General features: G+C 37.8%; 1 protein-coding gene across 11 annotated transcripts in view; it reads left to right on the plus strand.

Moving 5' to 3' along the window:
* LDAH (lipid droplet associated hydrolase) overlaps positions 1–18,666 on the plus strand; it is a 105,658-nt gene that overhangs the window by 19,311 nt on the left and 67,681 nt on the right. For 9 of the 11 annotated variants that reach the window (XR_012003221.1, XR_012003220.1, XM_026014936.2 and 6 more), the window contains 2 exons: positions 2,668–2,823; positions 11,567–11,710. Coding sequence is in view for 9 of the 11 variants with exons in the window: in XM_026014936.2 (XP_025870721.1) it covers positions 2,670–2,823; positions 11,567–11,710 (298 nt within the window). In the remaining 2 variants the exon portion in view is untranslated. Of the gene's footprint in view, positions 1–1,833; positions 1,967–2,130; positions 2,183–2,667; positions 2,824–11,566; positions 11,711–18,666 lie in introns of those variants that run through there. The other 2 variants (XM_026014939.2, XM_072767604.1) reach the window with 2 other exon arrangements.

The following is an 18,666-nucleotide window of genomic DNA, read 5'->3' on the forward strand; positions in this document are numbered from 1 at the left end:
TTTATAAATAGAACACATTGTCCCTTCTTAATGGGACGCGTGTTTGCACACTGAATTACCTTGGAGTAAGGTAAGGAAGGATTTTAATTCTCATACTTTAAGGTTTCCTCTGCCTTTGTTTGTTAATGTTTGTTTGGGCAGTGTGGGGTTCAGAAACATAAGAGTGAAGTAAAATAAAAAGATGTTTTATAATATACAGGTTTACTCCATGTTTCTTAGTTGTATTTTATTTGAGGTATTTCAGAGGTATAGTTATTCTTTTGTTTGTTTTCCAAATTTTATAGACTGTGTTTGAGTTTCATGTCCTTGAATTCATTAATTCTGTGGCTAATCAAACTCCCAAGATATCATTTGCTTAAAGTTAAGTATTTATAAGTTAAATATAGTTAATAACTTTGGATTCTTTTCTGGTATAAGTTTTCAGTTTAGCCAGTGTCTCCTCTGATGGTGCTCTACTGTCATGCAGTATAGAACAACTAAATCTAATATTGTTTCCAACATTTTATAAATGGCATTATAAGACCTTTATCAATACACTATGTCTTGTGACAGTTTAAGAGATTACAGTGACATTTATTGGTGAATTAAAAATCAGTCCCGAAGAAGATGAGATGATACTTTTATTTTAGTCCATTTATCTTGAATGAAGAGGAGTTCCCCACTTTTGAGTGAGAATTTTTTTTATTTTCTAAGTAGTTTTATTTAAAAGAGTTTTAGGCTTTTGGTCACACATGGAGATTGAAATATGTTTGTGTCTTCTTCATTTCTAAATCCAATAAAATAAAGGTAAAAATAATAAAGGCATAAGTGAAGAAAATGAAAGAGGTAACATAATATCTGACTAGAGAAGTGAGATTTCAGAAATGTTAGAACGTAGGTGGGTTAATTATAGCCATTTAGCAGAGCTGGGCAGTTTTGATGGAATGTAATAGTGATCAGAAGATTGATTTATAATTTATCTAATCATTCCCCTTAATGTTGAGTCATATATATCATTCTTAGTGGCTGCATAGTGGATTATCATAATTTACATAACCAGTCTCCCATAAGTGACCATTGAAGTTCTTCAGCTCTTCAGTGTTGTAAACAGCATTCCATGCATTTATTCTTTGAAAAATATTTTAGATTTCCTTTTTAGAATTGTTTCCCCAAAATTGCTGAGTCAAAGTTTATGCCTTACCGATGTTGCCCCATTGTGCTAGATTGCCTCCCAAAGGGCATTCGCACTATTACCATCAGTGTGGAATCTCTGATTTCACTACATCTTAGCTGCTACCATTAGGTTTACCTTAAGGTGGGTGTCAATCAAGGGAGGAATGGGTGGTGCTTGTAGTGGACTTGGCTGTTGTGCTGTGAGTGTGGCATGACTTGAAAACCAAGTATACAGATTACTAGGTGAAGTTGAACTGGCTACCTCTACCACTGTTGACTTATGATAATGACAGGTGCTACAAGTTTAGAGGAAAAGGAGATTTCCTTTAGAGATGTTCAGGGAAGAACCTCAAGTAGGAAGTAGAATTTGAGCTACATCTAAGTTGGGAAAGATTTGAAGAGAAATGATTTGTATAGACAATGAAGGATAGGTCAGTCTAGATCCATTCAGGAGACAGAAATCACTCAGTAACTTAAATAATAAACATAAAGAATTATTAAACTGTGGAAGAAAAAAAACTCTCAAGTTACTAAATAAAATTCTAAAGATACTCTAGGGCTGAGGGGAAGTATCCAAGAAAGAACAAACTGTGAGTGTGGGTTTAGATCTTGTTGTAGAAGGTGTGGCTGCAAGTGTGTGGTAGAGAAACTGGATGATTGCCTGGATCAAAGCTGGTCAACGGTCACTATGTCAGCAGGTAAACCAAAACTGGTGGGACGTGTGCAGAGTGAGTCAGGGCTGGTGCAGATGTGAGGTCTGGCACATGTGGTGTCTGTGTTGGAAGGTCCTCGTGTAAAAAGCTCTGGGATTCAGGTGAGTTGAGGCTGGTTGGCAGGTTCAGAGAAAGTTGGGGCACTGCTCTCGGTACTGCTAGAATGGAATATTGGAGAAGCATCCCTCTTAAGCAACTCAGAGCTCTATTGGGCAGGGAAGCTCCAGGCTACTCTGTGGGACAAAGGTCAGGTGGCTGGTTCTTTAGTGTGCCTGTGGGCTGAGGAGAGGGTGCAGGGAGCAGCCACCTGGTCTGAGGTACATACCTTTGCTATCTAGGACTCCTGATATATTGTTGCTGTTGCTGCCAGAATAGAGAGCTAGCAAAAGAAGAAACACATAGCAGCCAGCCCAGTGCTGGAGAAAGCTCTACCCTATAGGCACCTAGCACTGGAGTGGGGTATTTTTCAATCTTGGCACCTTTGACTTTTTGGGCTAGTTAATTCTTTGTTGCAAATGCTATCCTAGGAACCGTAGAATGTTAGGCAACATCCCTGGCCAATCTAATCTTGACTCACACTCCTGTGTAGTCTTTCACTTCACTAGAAGACATGTGCGGTTTTTCCTTCCTTTTGTGGTTTGTTTTAATTTTGTGTGATCCAGAATAGTTGACTAGTCCTACACCTCCTGTATTTGTGTGTATTGATTGAAATTTGCCTTTTTAAAAATTCTTGAATATTGCCTTTTGCTCAAATTTTTACATTTTTAGCAACTCACTATATTGTTTTTCTCCTCTTATTTAGAAATGGACTCAGAAATCAAGGAAGAAGTTCCTGTGCATGAGGAATTCATTTTATGTTGTGGAGTTGAAACCCAGGTTCTAAAATGTGGGCCCTGGACTAACCTTTTCAATGAGCCAAGAGCCAACAGGCCTAAGCTGCTTATTTTTGTTATTACAGGTAAGTTGAAAACTCTGGATGAGGACTCTTTCTACGGATACTTATAATAACTTTTGCAGATTTTTAGGAGAAATTGATAAATATGAAAAACGTTGTGAAAGAAAATAAAATCACTCAAGCCATTGATAACAACCACCTTTAGTCCTTTAGTGGCTGGGCTTTTTGTTTTTCTTCTATGCATTTTTATTATGTATATTACATTGTCTAATATATATATTAAGTTATAATTGGAAGTATACTATACATATAGTTTTGTGATCCACTTTTTAAATTTTCTTAATATTTAGAATGATTAGAACTATCAAATTTTTGACAGTTTTTTTTTATCTGTATCATTTTTTCTGTATCATTCCAAGATGATTATAAGTTACTGTGTTTATTTGTCCTGAGATTCGACAACTGTGTCGTTTGTGACTTTTGCTAGATCACTACCAAAAGAGTGTTAGAGGTGGATGCTTGATTGTAGGTATTCAAAGTTCTGAAATTGTGAGTTAGAATATGTGTATATTACATTATGTGTATATATATATAGTATATATATATATATATATGAGAGAACACACACACACACACACACACACACACAAACATATATCAGCCTTAAAGATTAAAAGCGAAACTGTAAATATGTATCATATCATGTATAGCTAAGCCAATAGGGTATTATGGCTGCATTTCTTTTTTTTTTTAAGATGTTATTTATTTATTTAAGAGAGAGAAACAGAGATAGTGAGAGAGCACGATCAGGGAAGAGAGGGAGAAGCAGGCTCCCCCCTGAGCAGAGAGCCCAATGGGGGCTTGATCTCAGGATCCTGGGATCATGACCTGAGCCGAAGGCAGATGCTTAACCGACTGAGCCACCCAGGTGCCCCACATTTCTTTTCTTGTACATTTTTTTCTTATTTGTTCTCCCTGGGTTAATGATTGTCTTATTTGCTTAGTTTTCTATTTTTAAATCACTTATTTATCTTAAATCCTCCTACTGTGTTTGAGTAATCAATCAGATTTTGGTTTTTTTCTTTCTTTGGAGATACCCTTCGCAGAACTCTGTTCTTTGGCTCCAGTTTGAACTGACTGCTTTGTGGGTGTGCTGCACAGGCCATCCTGGAGATTCTTTTCATTTTCCTCCTGAGTTAGATTCCATTTTCTGGATCCTATATTTTCTTATTTCTTGGTTTATTGCTTAAGCACATCTTCTAGTAACTTCCTAAGAAGAGGTGCATGGGAAGTAATCTTTTAAAGATCTATCATGTCAGAAAATGTCTTAAACTTCTAGGTTGGAGATCATTTTTCCTGACAATTTAGTGACATTTTAGCTGTTTTCTAGGGGTCAAGACTGCTTTTGAGAATTCTCAGTATCATTCTGATTTTTTCATCTTTTGGGTTTGAAGCTCCCCTGCAAGGAAAAATATTTTAGATCTTTCCTTTGTTCTACAATTCTGAAATTTTACAGCAAAAGCACCTTGGTATAGATGTTTTTTCATATGCTTTCAGCTTCAGTGGACACTTTTAAACCAGAAACTCATATACTTCAATTCTAAAAGCTCTGCTTTTTCTTTTATTATAGTCTCCTTGTCTCATGGGAGCATTATCATTTCCTTTGGCTTCTTGCATTGTTAGAGTTTTTACTGTTTGTTTGCATTTTTCTTTAAAAAAAAAAGCCTTTTTTAAGAAAGAGGATAACATAGACAGCTAATTGGAATCTTTGTCTTCAGTGATGAGGCTTTTCCCAGGTTTGCCTAGAGTGACCAACCATCATAGTCATAGATGAGATTTTCCAAGACACATGATTTTCGATTTTCGGTACTAAAACCACAACAGTCCTAGGCAAAACAGGATGGCTAATCACCCTAGGAATCGTCACGCTAGGGTAATTGGGTAGGGACCCAGCATTTCACTGGAGAATTTCCAGCTTTCAGTATCTACAGCTATTTCTTGAGTCATTCAGTTTTCCCAGGAAGGAGTCTTCCCGTATCTAGTTTGAGGAATAGAAGCCTCTTTGCTAATGTTCAGGGTTGAACAAGGGAAAGAATGTTGGGAGTCTCAGTGTTTAGTAACACTTAATCTAACCCCTTCTCAGTATAGTGCTTCTGTTCTCAACTGACATAAGATTCCTGATCTAAAACCTCCTTTCCGGGATGCCTGGGTGGCTCAGCAGTTGAGCATTGCCCCTGCCTGGGGTCCAGGATCAAGTCCCACATTGGGCTCCCTGTGGGGAGCCTGCTTCCCCCATGCCTAAGTCTCTGCCTCTCTCTTTCTGTGTCTCTCATTTTTTAAAAATCTTTAAAAACTAAAATAAAATCTCCCTTCCATTTAACCTCTTCTGGAAATAAAACCTCGAGTCTCCTGCCATGATGTCAGAGTCTTTTTGGAAAACAGTCGGTTGGCATGTTATAATTAAAAATACATATACTTTGCCAGCAGTGAGGAAAGTTTGCAATTAAAGGCATGACATGTGCTATTTGGTGGAGCAGAAATGTGAGACCATGGCAGAGTATAGGATTAAGAAACTAAGGAGATATGTTGTCTTAGACTGGAGATGGGGTAACCATCTGACATTAGCAGGAAGGAGGTGAAGTTACTGAAATGGACAAGTATGAAGGCATATTAGAGGGAGTGAAGTAGTCCTGTCTCCTGAGCTCTGTCTTCTCTGCTAATTAAGAGTTGAGGTGATCTGTTGAGAATAAGTATGGCAGAGAGTAGATAAAGGCCCCGAGGAAAGTGGCCAGTGTTGAAAATAGCAGATATTGGGAATCCCTGGGTGGCTCAGCAGTTTAGTGCCTGGCTTCAGCCCAGGGCGTGATCCTGGAGTCCCACATCAGCTCCCCCTGCAGGGAGCCTGCTTCTCCCTCTGCCTGTGTCTCTCCCTCTCTCTCTCTCTCTCTCTCTCTCTCTCTCTCTCTCTCTCGCTCTCTGTGTGTGTGTGTGTGTGTGTGTGTGTGTGTCTCATGAATAAATAAGTAAAATTTTTAAAGAAAAAAAAAGAAAATAGCAGATATGCAGGGTGATAACCAAAACTAAGTAGACAGATTTTGAGCAGCAGTGTGATGGAATAGCAGGTGTATTGGGAGTGAGGTCTGAAAGAGTAGAAGGCTCATCAGAGTGAGAATGGTTTGAATGTTAACCATTTCTGGGTAATGAAAAAAATCTAAGATTGTGGTTCTTAAAGTTGGGGTCAGGACCAGGAGTATCATCTGAGAACTTGTGAGACATGCAGGTTCTTGGGCTGCATCCTAGACCTTCTGAACCAGAAACTCTGGAGGTGGCATGTGTTTTAACAAGCCCTCCAGAGGATTGTGATGTGCACACCATTCACCTAGGGTGTAGCTCGTTGTGTAAGTTAATGAAGATCTTTGAATTTGATCACGGTAATGGATTATGGGACAAAGGTGTTGGCTCAGTGACCCTACCAGATTTTGAAATCTCCTGACCTAGAATGGCAAGTGAAACCATCATTTAAGGATCGAGGCTTTCAGGAAATGTGTGAGGATAATTAAAAAGCTGATAAATGGAAGTGGAGAAGAGGTTGTTACAATAAAATGGATGAGTAGGTAGAGCTGATTGCTCTAATGTGCTTCCCCATTTAGAGGTGCTTGTTTGCTCACTTATTTACACTCAGCACTGGGAGTCCTGTGTTGCAGAAGTCTTACTCTCCTTGGGACATAAGAGGTGTTAGAGAAGAGTGCCAGCTCTGCTGCTCAGGCTCTAAAAGAAAAGTCTGTCATGGGGAGAGCCAGGTGCAACTTACAATGAAGAGGTAGATAGAGGGAGCATTCAGTGAAGACCTGGTGGGGAAAGAGAAGCTGAAACCATTTGTTGTTTTATGGTGTCATTGTTTTATAGTGCTTTGACACTTTCAGATGATATTTAGTTTCTTAGTGTTCTTTTATGTTTGCCCTTCTCTTCTATTACTGCCCTTGGCTCTTTTTCTTGGAATTCATGGGAGCTGTAGGCTGGTGCTGCTCGTTAGTTTGTGGAATTCAGATATTTTGTATTTGGGCGGAGCCTATTTATACTGTGGGGAAAAGTAGGATGACAGTATTTCAAGGATTGTTAAGCCACTAAAGACATCATGTTTACTCTGTCTCTGACAGACTGATACAACATTTCTTCTGATATTATTTTACTTTTGCAGCTAGCAAAATTTATCACTTTTAAGTTGGTAATGATAATAAGTGATTTATTAGAATCCAGGATTGAAGGACTTTTATCTTTTACAGTGAAACTTTTTTAAAGTTTTTGTTAAGTAACAATATCCTTGGACTTTCTTTAAATAGAGAAATGAGCAAAGGAAGCCAATTTAAGAACTCACTGTGGAGCATATTGAGTCATTATAACTCTCAAATGGTCCTCTGGGTATAATAGAGTCATGTGATATGTCTTGTATGGAGTTTAGTGATTGGAAATGGAACAGACGAGGCTCTAAAGGCAAGCCCAGAGTTCTGTCCACCTGACAGCCTTCTGTATAGATGCTATGCCACCTGAACTTTCTATGTGGCAGTTTTTGTACCCTACAAGATTAACTAGAAGGCATAAGTCTATAATTGCAATGTTGAAGAGCTATTTATTGGGGTCTAGAAATTGTTACTGAAGCTTCTGTTATATGTTGCTCAAGATTTGACTATATGTTTGATCAAGCATGTGTTTTTAACACATTTTAATATCCTTTGATAAAGTGTTTTACTGCCATTTTTGTACTGGAAGGTTTTCAAAAATCCCTACACCTAAAAATACAAAAATACATAACATGAATGTATGTGTGTGTATCTGATTCTTGTTGCATAAACAAGACCCTTTCAATTTTTTGTGGTTTCCTAACCGAGAAGTCAACTTCATGGTTCATAAAGTGTAATAACATAAGCCATACTATTTAAGTGGCAAAGTATGCAATGACATTTAAACGGTTTGCATTGCATTTTCCACTTCTATCTCAGTTGTAAGTTGGATCTTTGTGTTACTTACCAGCTATTATATATTCTTCTGTTCCTTCAGGAGCCAAGCTCTTTATCGCTGAGGGCTGTGCACCTGTTCTTCTCCTGTCCTGGTCTCCTCTTTCCTCACATTTTTACATGGTTGATTTTTCACCTTTCAGATCTTAGCTAAATGCCACCTCCCCAAACTTTTTTCTCAGACTACTTTAATCTCTTCCCTTCTCTATCACACTATCCTATTTATTTCCCTCATGGAAGTTATCACACTCTTGAGTTATTTATTTATTTAGTTATTTGTATATATTTTCCCACTAGAATATGACTTACAAAAAGACCTTTATCTGACACAATGACTTCCATATAGTAAGTAGTCAATAAATAATTGATAACTAGAAGAATATTCAAAAGAAGCTATAGCACTGACTAGAATGAAATGAACATGAAGTAGTTAACATTATCATTTACTTAGTGATGATAAATTGGTGAACAAGAAAGCATCAAGGGATTTGCTTAAGATCTCATAGTCATTAAGGGAAAGAACTCAGAACCCAGAAATAGGAAGAAAAAATTGTTTTATAGCAGTTCACTAGCTAGTACTCTTCAGTTTTATATCATAACTCATCATAATTATTGCATCTGAGTCATATAGTTGTTATCTGAATTTTCCTGAAATGAGTTTTAACATGCTTTACACCTTAAAATTACAGAACGTCACATCTAATTTATTCGATAAAAAATATCTAATAATAGCTAACATTTATTCAGCACTTATTATGTGCCAAGTATTGTGCAAGTGATTACCCATGCCTTACCCCTAATGATAATGCCAGCTACTTTGTGAGCCTTTTGTAAGATTAACTGAAACAGGATATGCAGAAGAGCCTAAGCCAGGTAATGTATGCTTTTTTAAAATCCAGTATTACTCTTTTCTTTTGTGTATTCTTCCAGCCATCAAATATTTTTTGAGCACTTTTCATCTTTGTGATCTTGGGCAAGCTATTTAACCTCCTTGTGCCTCAGTTTCCTCGTCCATACAATGGAACTAAGAATAGTACTACCTCATGGCAGGACTGAATGAGCTAATACGTGTAAAGCACTTAAATGCTGCCTGGCATGTAATAAGGTACAGCACTTTAAAATGTGGGCTAGGGGCACCTGGGTGGCTCAGTTGGTTGAGCATCCAACTTGTGATTTTGGCTCAGGTCATGATCTCAGGATCATGAGATCGAGCCCTGCTTCAGGCTCCGCACTGATCAGAGAGTCAACTGAAGACTCTCTCTCCCTTTCCTTCTGCCCCTCCCCTGCTTGCTCTTTCTCTCTCTCTCTCTTGAATGAATGAATGAATTGCTCTCTCTCTCTCTCTTAAATGAACGAATGAATGAATAAATAAATAAATAAAAATTTTTTAAAAATAAAACAAAATGAGAACTATTAGTATTTTCTAGCCATATAAAAAACACTGTAAAACTTTGCTGAGAGCCTTAAAACATTTGAATATGAGACGTGACCCATTCCTAGAAGATTATGCTCAGTAATGTGTAAAAAAATCAAATCTTTCTAAATTAATGTATAAATGAGATGAAATTTCCATCGGAATTCCAGTAAGATTTTTAAAGATGAAAGCTGTTGAAAATAATTCTAAAGGATGTGAGGCCAGCCTAGAAAATTTAGGGGGAAAAATTAAGAAAAGGGATTTGCCCTGCCAGTTACTGAAACATTTAGAAACAAACAAACAAAACCAAGGTGGTAATCAAGACAGTATGGTGCTGGCAGAAAAGAAAAGGAAAAAAATAGATGGAATTATTTGGAATCAGAATTAGCAAGCTAATGTAAGAATTCAGTGTTAAATTCAAAAGACGTTTCAAATCAATGCAGAAAGAATGGATTATATAATAAATGGTCTTGGGAAGCTTGGCTAATCAGTTGGAAAGAAGTTGGATTGCTACTTTGTACTGTATACTAAAAAATATTCCAAACTTATGGAAGATTCAGATATAAAACATGAAACCGTGTTCTCCACAACCGCCACAGAGGTTATAGCTCCAGTACTGTATACCTCTCTTCCTTCTCAAGCTGCCCAGTGACCAGGCAGCTGACTGGAGAGCAGGTTACTGCATTTGAGGAAATTTCTTTGCTATGTAACAAAGATGACAGTAGCACAGTTACAGAAAGGAATTTGGAACTTGGGTCAGTAGGATAGAATGCAACAGAAGCAAAATAGCAATATGAGTGATAAGGCCACTTATTACCATCATGGCTACACGTGACAAGTCTGACTAGCTACATTTATGCAGCACTTGTGTATTGAGCAGTATTTAAGTACTTTACACATATTAATTCATTTAGTTCTCACACGAGGTGGTGCAATTATTTTATCCTCATCTTGTGGATGAGGAAGCTAAGGCCCAGAGAGATTAAATGATTTTCCAAAGATCATACACCTGGTAAGTGGCAAAGCCTGGATTCTACCTCACACAGCTGGCTCCAGAATCTGTGCCCTTAACCACCTTGCTACATTGCCTATCCAGGAGCCTGAAAGATACAGATAATGAAGAAATATGTGTCATTTGACAAGGGTGGTAGAGGTTATATATCAGTTCAGAAAAACCATGTTATGTAATTGCAAAGAGGAGAAAACCTAATAGCATGAAGAGATAATAAATTGATTGGAAAATTGATATTGATGGAAATGGACCAGTATATGTGAAAACATTATACAGATGATGATTGCAAGGTGAAAACCCCATTTCACTGTGTTTTCCCCCTGAAGATGTATCAGATTGACTCTTTTCCTAAAAGGTCATTATTCATTCCATTTCTCTGTAGCAAAACCATGTCAAAAATACCTTCTGGACATACACAAGAAAAATCTATGTGTATTAGTTGGTGGTCTTTTTCCCAAAAGCTCAAACTATACATCTGCTTACAATATAAGTACTTGTGATAAATGACAAGGAAACCTCAGTAGACTCCTTAAAGTACTGTTTGTGAATGATTCTTACACTGATTTGTTTTCATGCAGCTTGCTAACTGAGCACAATAAAATCTCGAAGGGCTTTAGAGGCAAGATGAATGACTTTAGTATATAAGAATGATAATGGGAAGCCACTGAAAGGTGTTTAAATTGGATAGTGCTATGGTTTGAAGTTTGAAGGTATCTCTCAGGGTACCCTGAAGAATGGGTCCCAGGGGACAAGAGTAGATAGAAGGCTCATGAGGAGGCTGCTGCAGGAAACTCCCAAGTGATAATACTCATGGGGAGATGTGAAATGCATAAGATGTGAGATCTATTTTATTTTTATTTCTTTATTTATTTAAAAGATTTTATGTATTCATGAGAGACACAGAGAGAGATGTAGAGACATAGGCAGAGGACTCAATCCCAGGACCCCAGGATCACTCCCTGAGCTGAAGGTGGACACTTAATCATTGAGCCACCCAGGTGCCCTGTGAGACCTATTTTAGAAGCAAAGTTGACAGGACTTACTGGTGAATTGGATGTGAAAAACAGGGAGAAACCCAAAGTGACTCCTGGTGTTAGGACTGAGTATTTGGCTTAGGATTGGTAGTTCCATTTATTAAGTTGAGGAATAGGGAAGAAGAATTTATCTTGAACCGTTGAGAAACAAAGCAGGAGCAGAAATTTTCTTAGTGATCCTTCCCAGACTTAAGGTATAAAGGATACTAAAACTGAAGTATATGTAGATATTGCAGAAGAAAGTGTGAGGTCACATAGATCTTTCTTTTCTACCCTGCACATCTTATGTGAGTTTATTGCTTTAGTTAACTAAGGTCTGTGTTTCTCTTCTTAGGTAATCCAGGTTTTTCTGCCTTTTATGTACCATTTGCAAAGGCTTTGTACTCCTCAGTAAACCGATGTTTCCCAGTTTGGGTTATCAGTCATGCTGGACATGCTTTGGTCCCCAAAGGCAAGAAGATTCTTACAACCTCAGACGGTATGTCTTTATTAACATCTGCTTTCCTTTACAGTGAATGGATGTTCATGTGTCTAGAAAGTTAAGAGTCACACCATTGGAAACCTCTGCTTGTGGCATTGGGGCCATGCTGCCAAATTTTGGTAATTTTAGGATTTTAGAGTCCTTTTCATTTTCTGGCAATCAACTATATATTTGTTGATCAAACACTAATTTTCCAGGGTTGTACTAAGAGGAGTGGTGAGAAAAAAAAGCATCATAAGACCTGATCCTTACTCTCAAGAGGCTCTTATTCTGACATTTAGAAAATGACTAAGTGATAACCTCTAGTCTGCTCATCATGTGGGTATTTGAAGAATGAACAAAGGAAAGAACATAGTATGGGTTTGAGAAGACTTTGTGGAGTAGATGGGTTTCAGTAGTTGAGTAGAATTTGGATCTGGGGTTTGGGGTGAGTGCACAGTTATAACAGGCAGAGGAAGTAGCATGGCAGGGAGAGAGATTCAATAGGTGTATTGGTGTGTTAGTGTGTTAGTGCTGGGCAGGACCAGACCTAGAGGAACCTCGGAGCTGGGGAGAAAGCTCCTGGGGGCTTTTAAATGGAGAAAGTAGCACCAGGTAGCTGCAAATTACCTTCCTAATGTAGGAAAATACAGCATGCTCTTTCCTCTAAAAAAGAAAAATATAACTTCACTTCTCTGTAGGCATTCCATTCAACAGCCATTTGTCCCAAGCATGACCCTTAGTTAATTTGAGATGGGAGAGAGGTGGCTATGGCTCTAGTTTGCTCCTGGTTCTGGTATGCCTCTCCCATGGTATGAGCATCTTACTGAGCATCTACTAATAGGGGAAACCATGTGTGGATAGGGAAGGAGAAAGGAGCAGGTGATATGGGAACTCTCTGTACTAATCTGTTCAAATTTTCTATAAATCTAAAACCATTCTTAACAAAACCTGTTAAAAATACGGAATTTAAAAATAATTTAATATTTAAATATTGCTTTTATCATTGCTTATAACAGAAACTATATATTAGGTAGTTTGATTAACAGGGATTTATTTTCTCATAGTCTGGAGGCTTTGAGCCCAAGATTGGGGTTTCAACATGGTTAGATTCTGGAGAGAGCCCTTCTTCTAGCTTGCAAATGGCCTCATTCTCTTTGTGTCCTCATATGACCGAGAAGGAGAGAGAATGATTTTATGTGCTCCCGGAACCTCGGATATCTCCTTATAAGGCCACTAATCTCCCTTACTAGGGCTCCACCCTTATGACTAACTTTAGTCCTAATTAACTCCCAAAGGTCCTATCTCCCAAAACCATCACATGAGGTGATGAGGTGATCACATTAGGGCTTCAATATAAGAATTTTAAGAGGGCAGCCATGGGTGGCTCAGCATTTTAGCGCCACCTTCAGCCCAGGACCTGATCCTAGAGACCTGGGATCAAGTCCCACATCGGGCTCTCTGCATGGAGCCTGCTTCTCCCTCTGCCTCTCTCCCTCTGTGTGTGTGTGTGTGTGTGTGTGTGTGTGTGTGTCTCAAGAATAAATAAATTAAAATCTAAAAAAAATAAAATAAAAGATTTTTAGGAGGTACAAACATTGAGTCCTTAACAGTTGTGAATAGGACTATTATATACTGATATTCCAAATCTCATCACAGGTATAGGTCAGCATATACATATGAACATTGCACCTAAATAATAGTAAACATACAAGTTACTTCTTGAAACATTTTTACTAAATATTTATTCAGTTTTAATAGTTGCCTTTGGTCTATCCTCAAAAGTATTTCCTGACAGTTTTTAGAAACTGGGAAACTGGTCTTTTAAAGACTTGACCCTATTAAGTAACAGAAGAAGTTTCTGTTCTAAGTTGAATTTCTTCACACATTTATGAACATCTGAAGGTGTGCTAAATTTACAAGAATTGCTTTATTTGAAGAAGTGGGTGACAGTTAAGAGGTGATTCTTATTTTTATTCACATCCTATTATGGCTGTTAATTGGAGCATATGGTTAAGACACAATACAGTTATTGCGGAATTTAGGAAATAAAATCACCATCATGCATACAGAATAGATACTCTGGTTCTATAGTTAATATGAAATATAGCTCTCCTTTATTTTCCCTCCTAAAATCATAGCTCAAACTCTATGTGTCACCTGACTCTGAACATCTCAACTCTCTGGCTCTTGCTTTGTTTGTTTGAGAGAGTGCAGTCCCAGAGTGGGAGAAGGTGAGGGGTGGGGAGTGCAGAAAGAGAGAGAGAATCTTAAGTAGGCTCCATGCCCTGTGCAGAGCCCAATGCTGAGTTCAACCTCATAACCTATAAGATCATGACCTGAGTCCAAATCAAGAGTCAGACACTTAAGTGACTGAGCCACCCAGGCGCCCCTCCACCCCCTGGTTCTTGACCTCTTCTCTTACTTCTCACATATGCTAGTATAGATCAGCTTCCTGAAATCTTAGTGCTTTCCAGAATCCTGTGTTAACTTTAAGATGATTTTAACATCAGATACCAGCTCTTGTGGATGGAATTTAATCTCCTCCCCCCCCCCCCAATTCCACTTACTTTAATCATTTGAGTACCCACTGTGAACCTGTCTCTTTGCTAGCACTTAGGAAAAAATACACCTGTACTTAAAACACATTTGTTGTACTTACATTGTTCATGGTTAGGTAATGTCACCAGCCAGACTTCCTGTGTCCTCCTCTTTAAGGCATCACCTGAAAGATTACCCTTGTCTCTCAGGAAAACCCCTACTCCTCTCTGCTTACAATATCCACTTGCAGTGCTCAGGTCTTTGGTGAGCCAGACTGTGCTTCCATACTTTAGCCACTCTGAAATCTTCTACTGCCATCTCCACCACCTTTTTCACTTCCCTAATTATCTTCCGTTTGGAATTATAGATCTACAGATTCAGTGCAATCCCTGTATAGATTTTCACCAAAATTCCAGTTGTGGCATTTTTCACAGAAATAGAAAAAAAAATTCTAAAACTTGTGTGGAATCATAAAAGGCACCAAATAGCCAAAATAATCTTGAGAAAGAAGAACAAAACTGAAGGCACCATGCTTCCTGATTTCAGACTATATTGCAAAGCTAGTAATCAAAACAGTATAGCCCTGGCATAAATACAAATCAGTGGAACAGAATAGTGAGCCCAGAAATAAACACACACATATAGTCAATTAATTTTGCCAGAGGCTCCAAGAAAACGCAATAGAGAAAGAAATAGTATCTTCAATAAATGATGTTAGGAAAATTGGATATCCACATATAAGAGAATAAACAAATAAACATAAAATTAATTCAAAATGTACTAAATACTTATATTTAAGACTTGAAGTCATAAAAGAAGAAAACATAGGGGCAGAAAATATGTTAGAAGAAAGCATAGGGGAAAAGCTCCTTGACATTGGTCTTGGCAGTGATTTTTTTAGTATCATACCAAAAGTATAGGTAACAAAAGCAGAAATAAACATTGGGACTGTGTCAAACTAAAAAGCCTCTGCACAGCAAAAGAAACGATCAAGAAAATGGAAAGACAAGTGGGAGAAAATATTTGTGAACCATCTATCTGACCCAAAATATATAAAGAACTCATACACCAAGATAGCAAAAAGCAAGAACAACAACAAAAAAACTATAATCTGGTTTAAAAATGGGCAAATTTTTCCAGAGAAGACATAAAAATGGCCAACAGGTATATGAAAAGGTGCTCAACCTCACTGATCATTAGGGAAATGCAAATCAAAACCACTGTAAGACTCACCTCACACCTGTTCAGATGGTGATAATCAAAAAGACAAAAAATAAAAATAAAAAAATAAAAACAAAACAAAACAAAACAAAAAGACAAAAAATAACAAGTATTGACAAGGGTGTGGAGAAAAGGGAACTCTTGTGCACTGTTAGTACAACCATTATGGAAAACAATATGGATGTTCCTCAAAAATTAAAAATAGAACTTCCATATGACCCAACAATCTCACTTCTGGATATATATCTAAAGGAAATGAAATCAGTGTCTCAGAGAGATATCCATACACCCATATTCATTGCAGTGTTATTCACAGTATATAGATAATTTCAAGATACGGAAACAACTTAAGTGTCTGTTAATGGATGCATAGATTTTAAAAAGTGTGAGATAGATAGATACACACACACACACACACACAATGCAATATTATTTGGCTATTAAAAGAAAAGGAAATCCTGCCATTTTCAACAGCATGGATAAACCTAGATGATATTATGCTAAGTGAAATAAGCCAGGCACAGAAAGACAAATACTATATGACCTCAGTTATGTGTGGAATTAAAAAAAAAAAAAGTCAAACTCAGAATCAGAGTTCTATGAACTATTGCCAGCATTTGAGGAATTGGGGAAATGGAGAGATGTTGATCAAAGAATACAGACTTTCAGTTGTAAGATGAATGAGTTCTGGGGATCTCATGTATAGTATGATGATTATAGTTAATAATACTACATTGTATAATTGAAATTTGCTAGGAGAGTGGATCTTAGTGTTCTCACCATCACAAAAAAGAAAAAGCGTTATTATTCCCTCCATCCCAAGCCTGCTGATGGCAGTACCTTCAGTTAAGAGGGCCTGCAGTGCCTGCCTGGGCACACATCACTTGTAGGGAGCTCCACAGACATTTCTTCCATCCAGGCCCCTATTTATGGCTGGCCTGGCTCTTGTGGTTCTTAATTATGATTGCAGGATACACTTCAGCAAGAAACCATTGAGGAACAAGATTTATTACCTACATGGCAGGGGGAGCAGACCTTGGGTTCTGCCTTTATTAGTGTCCAAGGGTGGAGTGTCTACAGTTGCAGGTTCACTCTTCATTGGCTAATGCAAGGCTTAAGAGCCAGAATTAGGGCTTGGGGAGGGAGAAGTGGGTCACATAAGCAGTCAGTTATCTAAATTACCCAAGGCTTTCTGAAAGGTACCTTCATGAGTAGAGTGGCCTAGTTGCCTATCTGGCTGTTTTACTGGTAGCTGTGTCATACAGATGGCAATATGCTTATTCAAGATGGATGTCTTTTGAAATGGAAGCCTAGTCAATCAAAAGCTTGATGTCAGGCACTTAACAGTACACTACATGAGGTGATGGATATAATAATTTGATTGTGGTAATCATTTCACAATATATCTGTATATTAAATCATCACATAAAAACAATTATGTGGTATATCCTAACTATATACAGTTTTTATCTGTTAATCATATTTCAGTAAAGCAGAAAAAAATAATTATAGGAAATGGGTGATGGGTATGTGTGATTCTATTATATTATTCTCTTTACTTTTATGTTTGTTTGAAAGTTTCCACTACTGGGGGAAAAAAAATCTTTAAAGAAAGAAAAAGAATTATAGAATCTTAGAGCTAAAAGTATCCACAACAAATCCTACCTTGAACCCTTATTTTTCAAGGAAGGAAAGCCCAACAGGGCTAAATCACCTTCTGCTAGTGAGTGGCAAAACCTCCACAGGAAGCCTGCACTTTGAATATTTAGTTTAGTGTTACCTCCTCCTGTTGAGAGGTCATCTTAGCTGGCTAATGCAAAGTGCTAATGAGACTCCGTTTTCAGGTTTAGTTACTCCATGGGCTAATTCTCAGATTGGCCCTTCCATGATCACCAGTTATACCTGGTCTGTGACCCTTTTCCAGCTGTGGCTCATAGGGGAACAGGAGTAATGGGGTATAGAAAAAACAGCACAACTCATGGCAAATGTTGTATAAATACTTCAAAGTGGCTTTTTTCATAGTGTTTTTTCTCTGTGTTAATACACACACACACGTGTGTGTGTCCCTCTATGAATTCAGTTCACTTGAGAGTCTTTAACACTCCGCTTAAAAACTAGGGTATACTTTGAAAGACAAGTAAATATTGATTACCTACCAGTGAAGGACTTTAAGAGCAGTAGTGAAGTAAAACTGAGTATACAGAGATTTTGCTTCCTTGGTTAAAAACATGTATTTCAACAGCCATCATATTGAAATGTGACTGATACTGCTACTGATAGTATGTAGCAGATACTTGCTCTGCTATGAAATATCTAAACAGATACATCTTTCTTGTTCTAAGTTATTTCTGTATATAAGCCCAAAGAAAATTTTAGGTTCAGTATCATAGTTTTTCCTTTGTCAGGAAATTTATATGTTTGCTTAGAATGTGCTTTTGCAATCTTAGGTTGTGTTTGGAAAACAGAGGTGTTAGAATTCTTAGAAAACAGACTTGAGGAGTGCCTGCGTGGCTCAGTCATTTGGGTGTCCAACTCTTGATTTCAGCTGTGATCATGATCTCAGGGGTTGTGGGACTGGCCAGGTCTGTTCTGCGCTGGGTGTGGAGTCAGCTTGGGATTCTCTCTCTCCTTTCCCTTTGCCCCTCCCTCTGCACACGTGCACATGCTCTCTCACTCACTCTCTCAAATAAATAAATAAAATCATTTTGTTTGTTTGTTTGTTTGTTTTAAAGAAAAAAAGAGAAAACAGACTTGATGGGCTGTTATCTTACCTCTGGCAAGAGAAGACATTAAGCCCAAAACAGAGGGAGCTAGGAAGTAGTGAAAATAACCTCAGGGTACTCAGTGAAGGATGATACATCTTCTTTTGTATAATGTAATGGTGATAAGGTGACAAGTCTAATTCCTACATTCTTAACCTGGGTGAGAAGCTATGTACTGAATTATCTAATGAGAGCAACGTTCAACCCCATTATCACAAGAAGCCCTTAAGTGAAGGCAAAATCAAGCATTTGAACAGGAAGAACAACATTGAAAGTTGAAAATAGACTAAAGGGGTAACCCTAAATCAAAGTTTCTCAAATTTTGGCAGGCATCAGAGTCACCTGGAGGATTCATTAAAACACAGATGAGTGGGTGTCACCTCAAGTTGTTGATTCAGTAGATGTGGGGTGGATCTGATAATTTGCATTTTTAACAAGTTCCCCTGGTAA

This window comes from Vulpes vulpes, chromosome 8, assembly GCF_048418805.1.
Source record: "Vulpes vulpes isolate BD-2025 chromosome 8, VulVul3, whole genome shotgun sequence".
Classification (NCBI taxonomy): Eukaryota; Metazoa; Chordata; class Mammalia; order Carnivora; family Canidae; genus Vulpes; species Vulpes vulpes.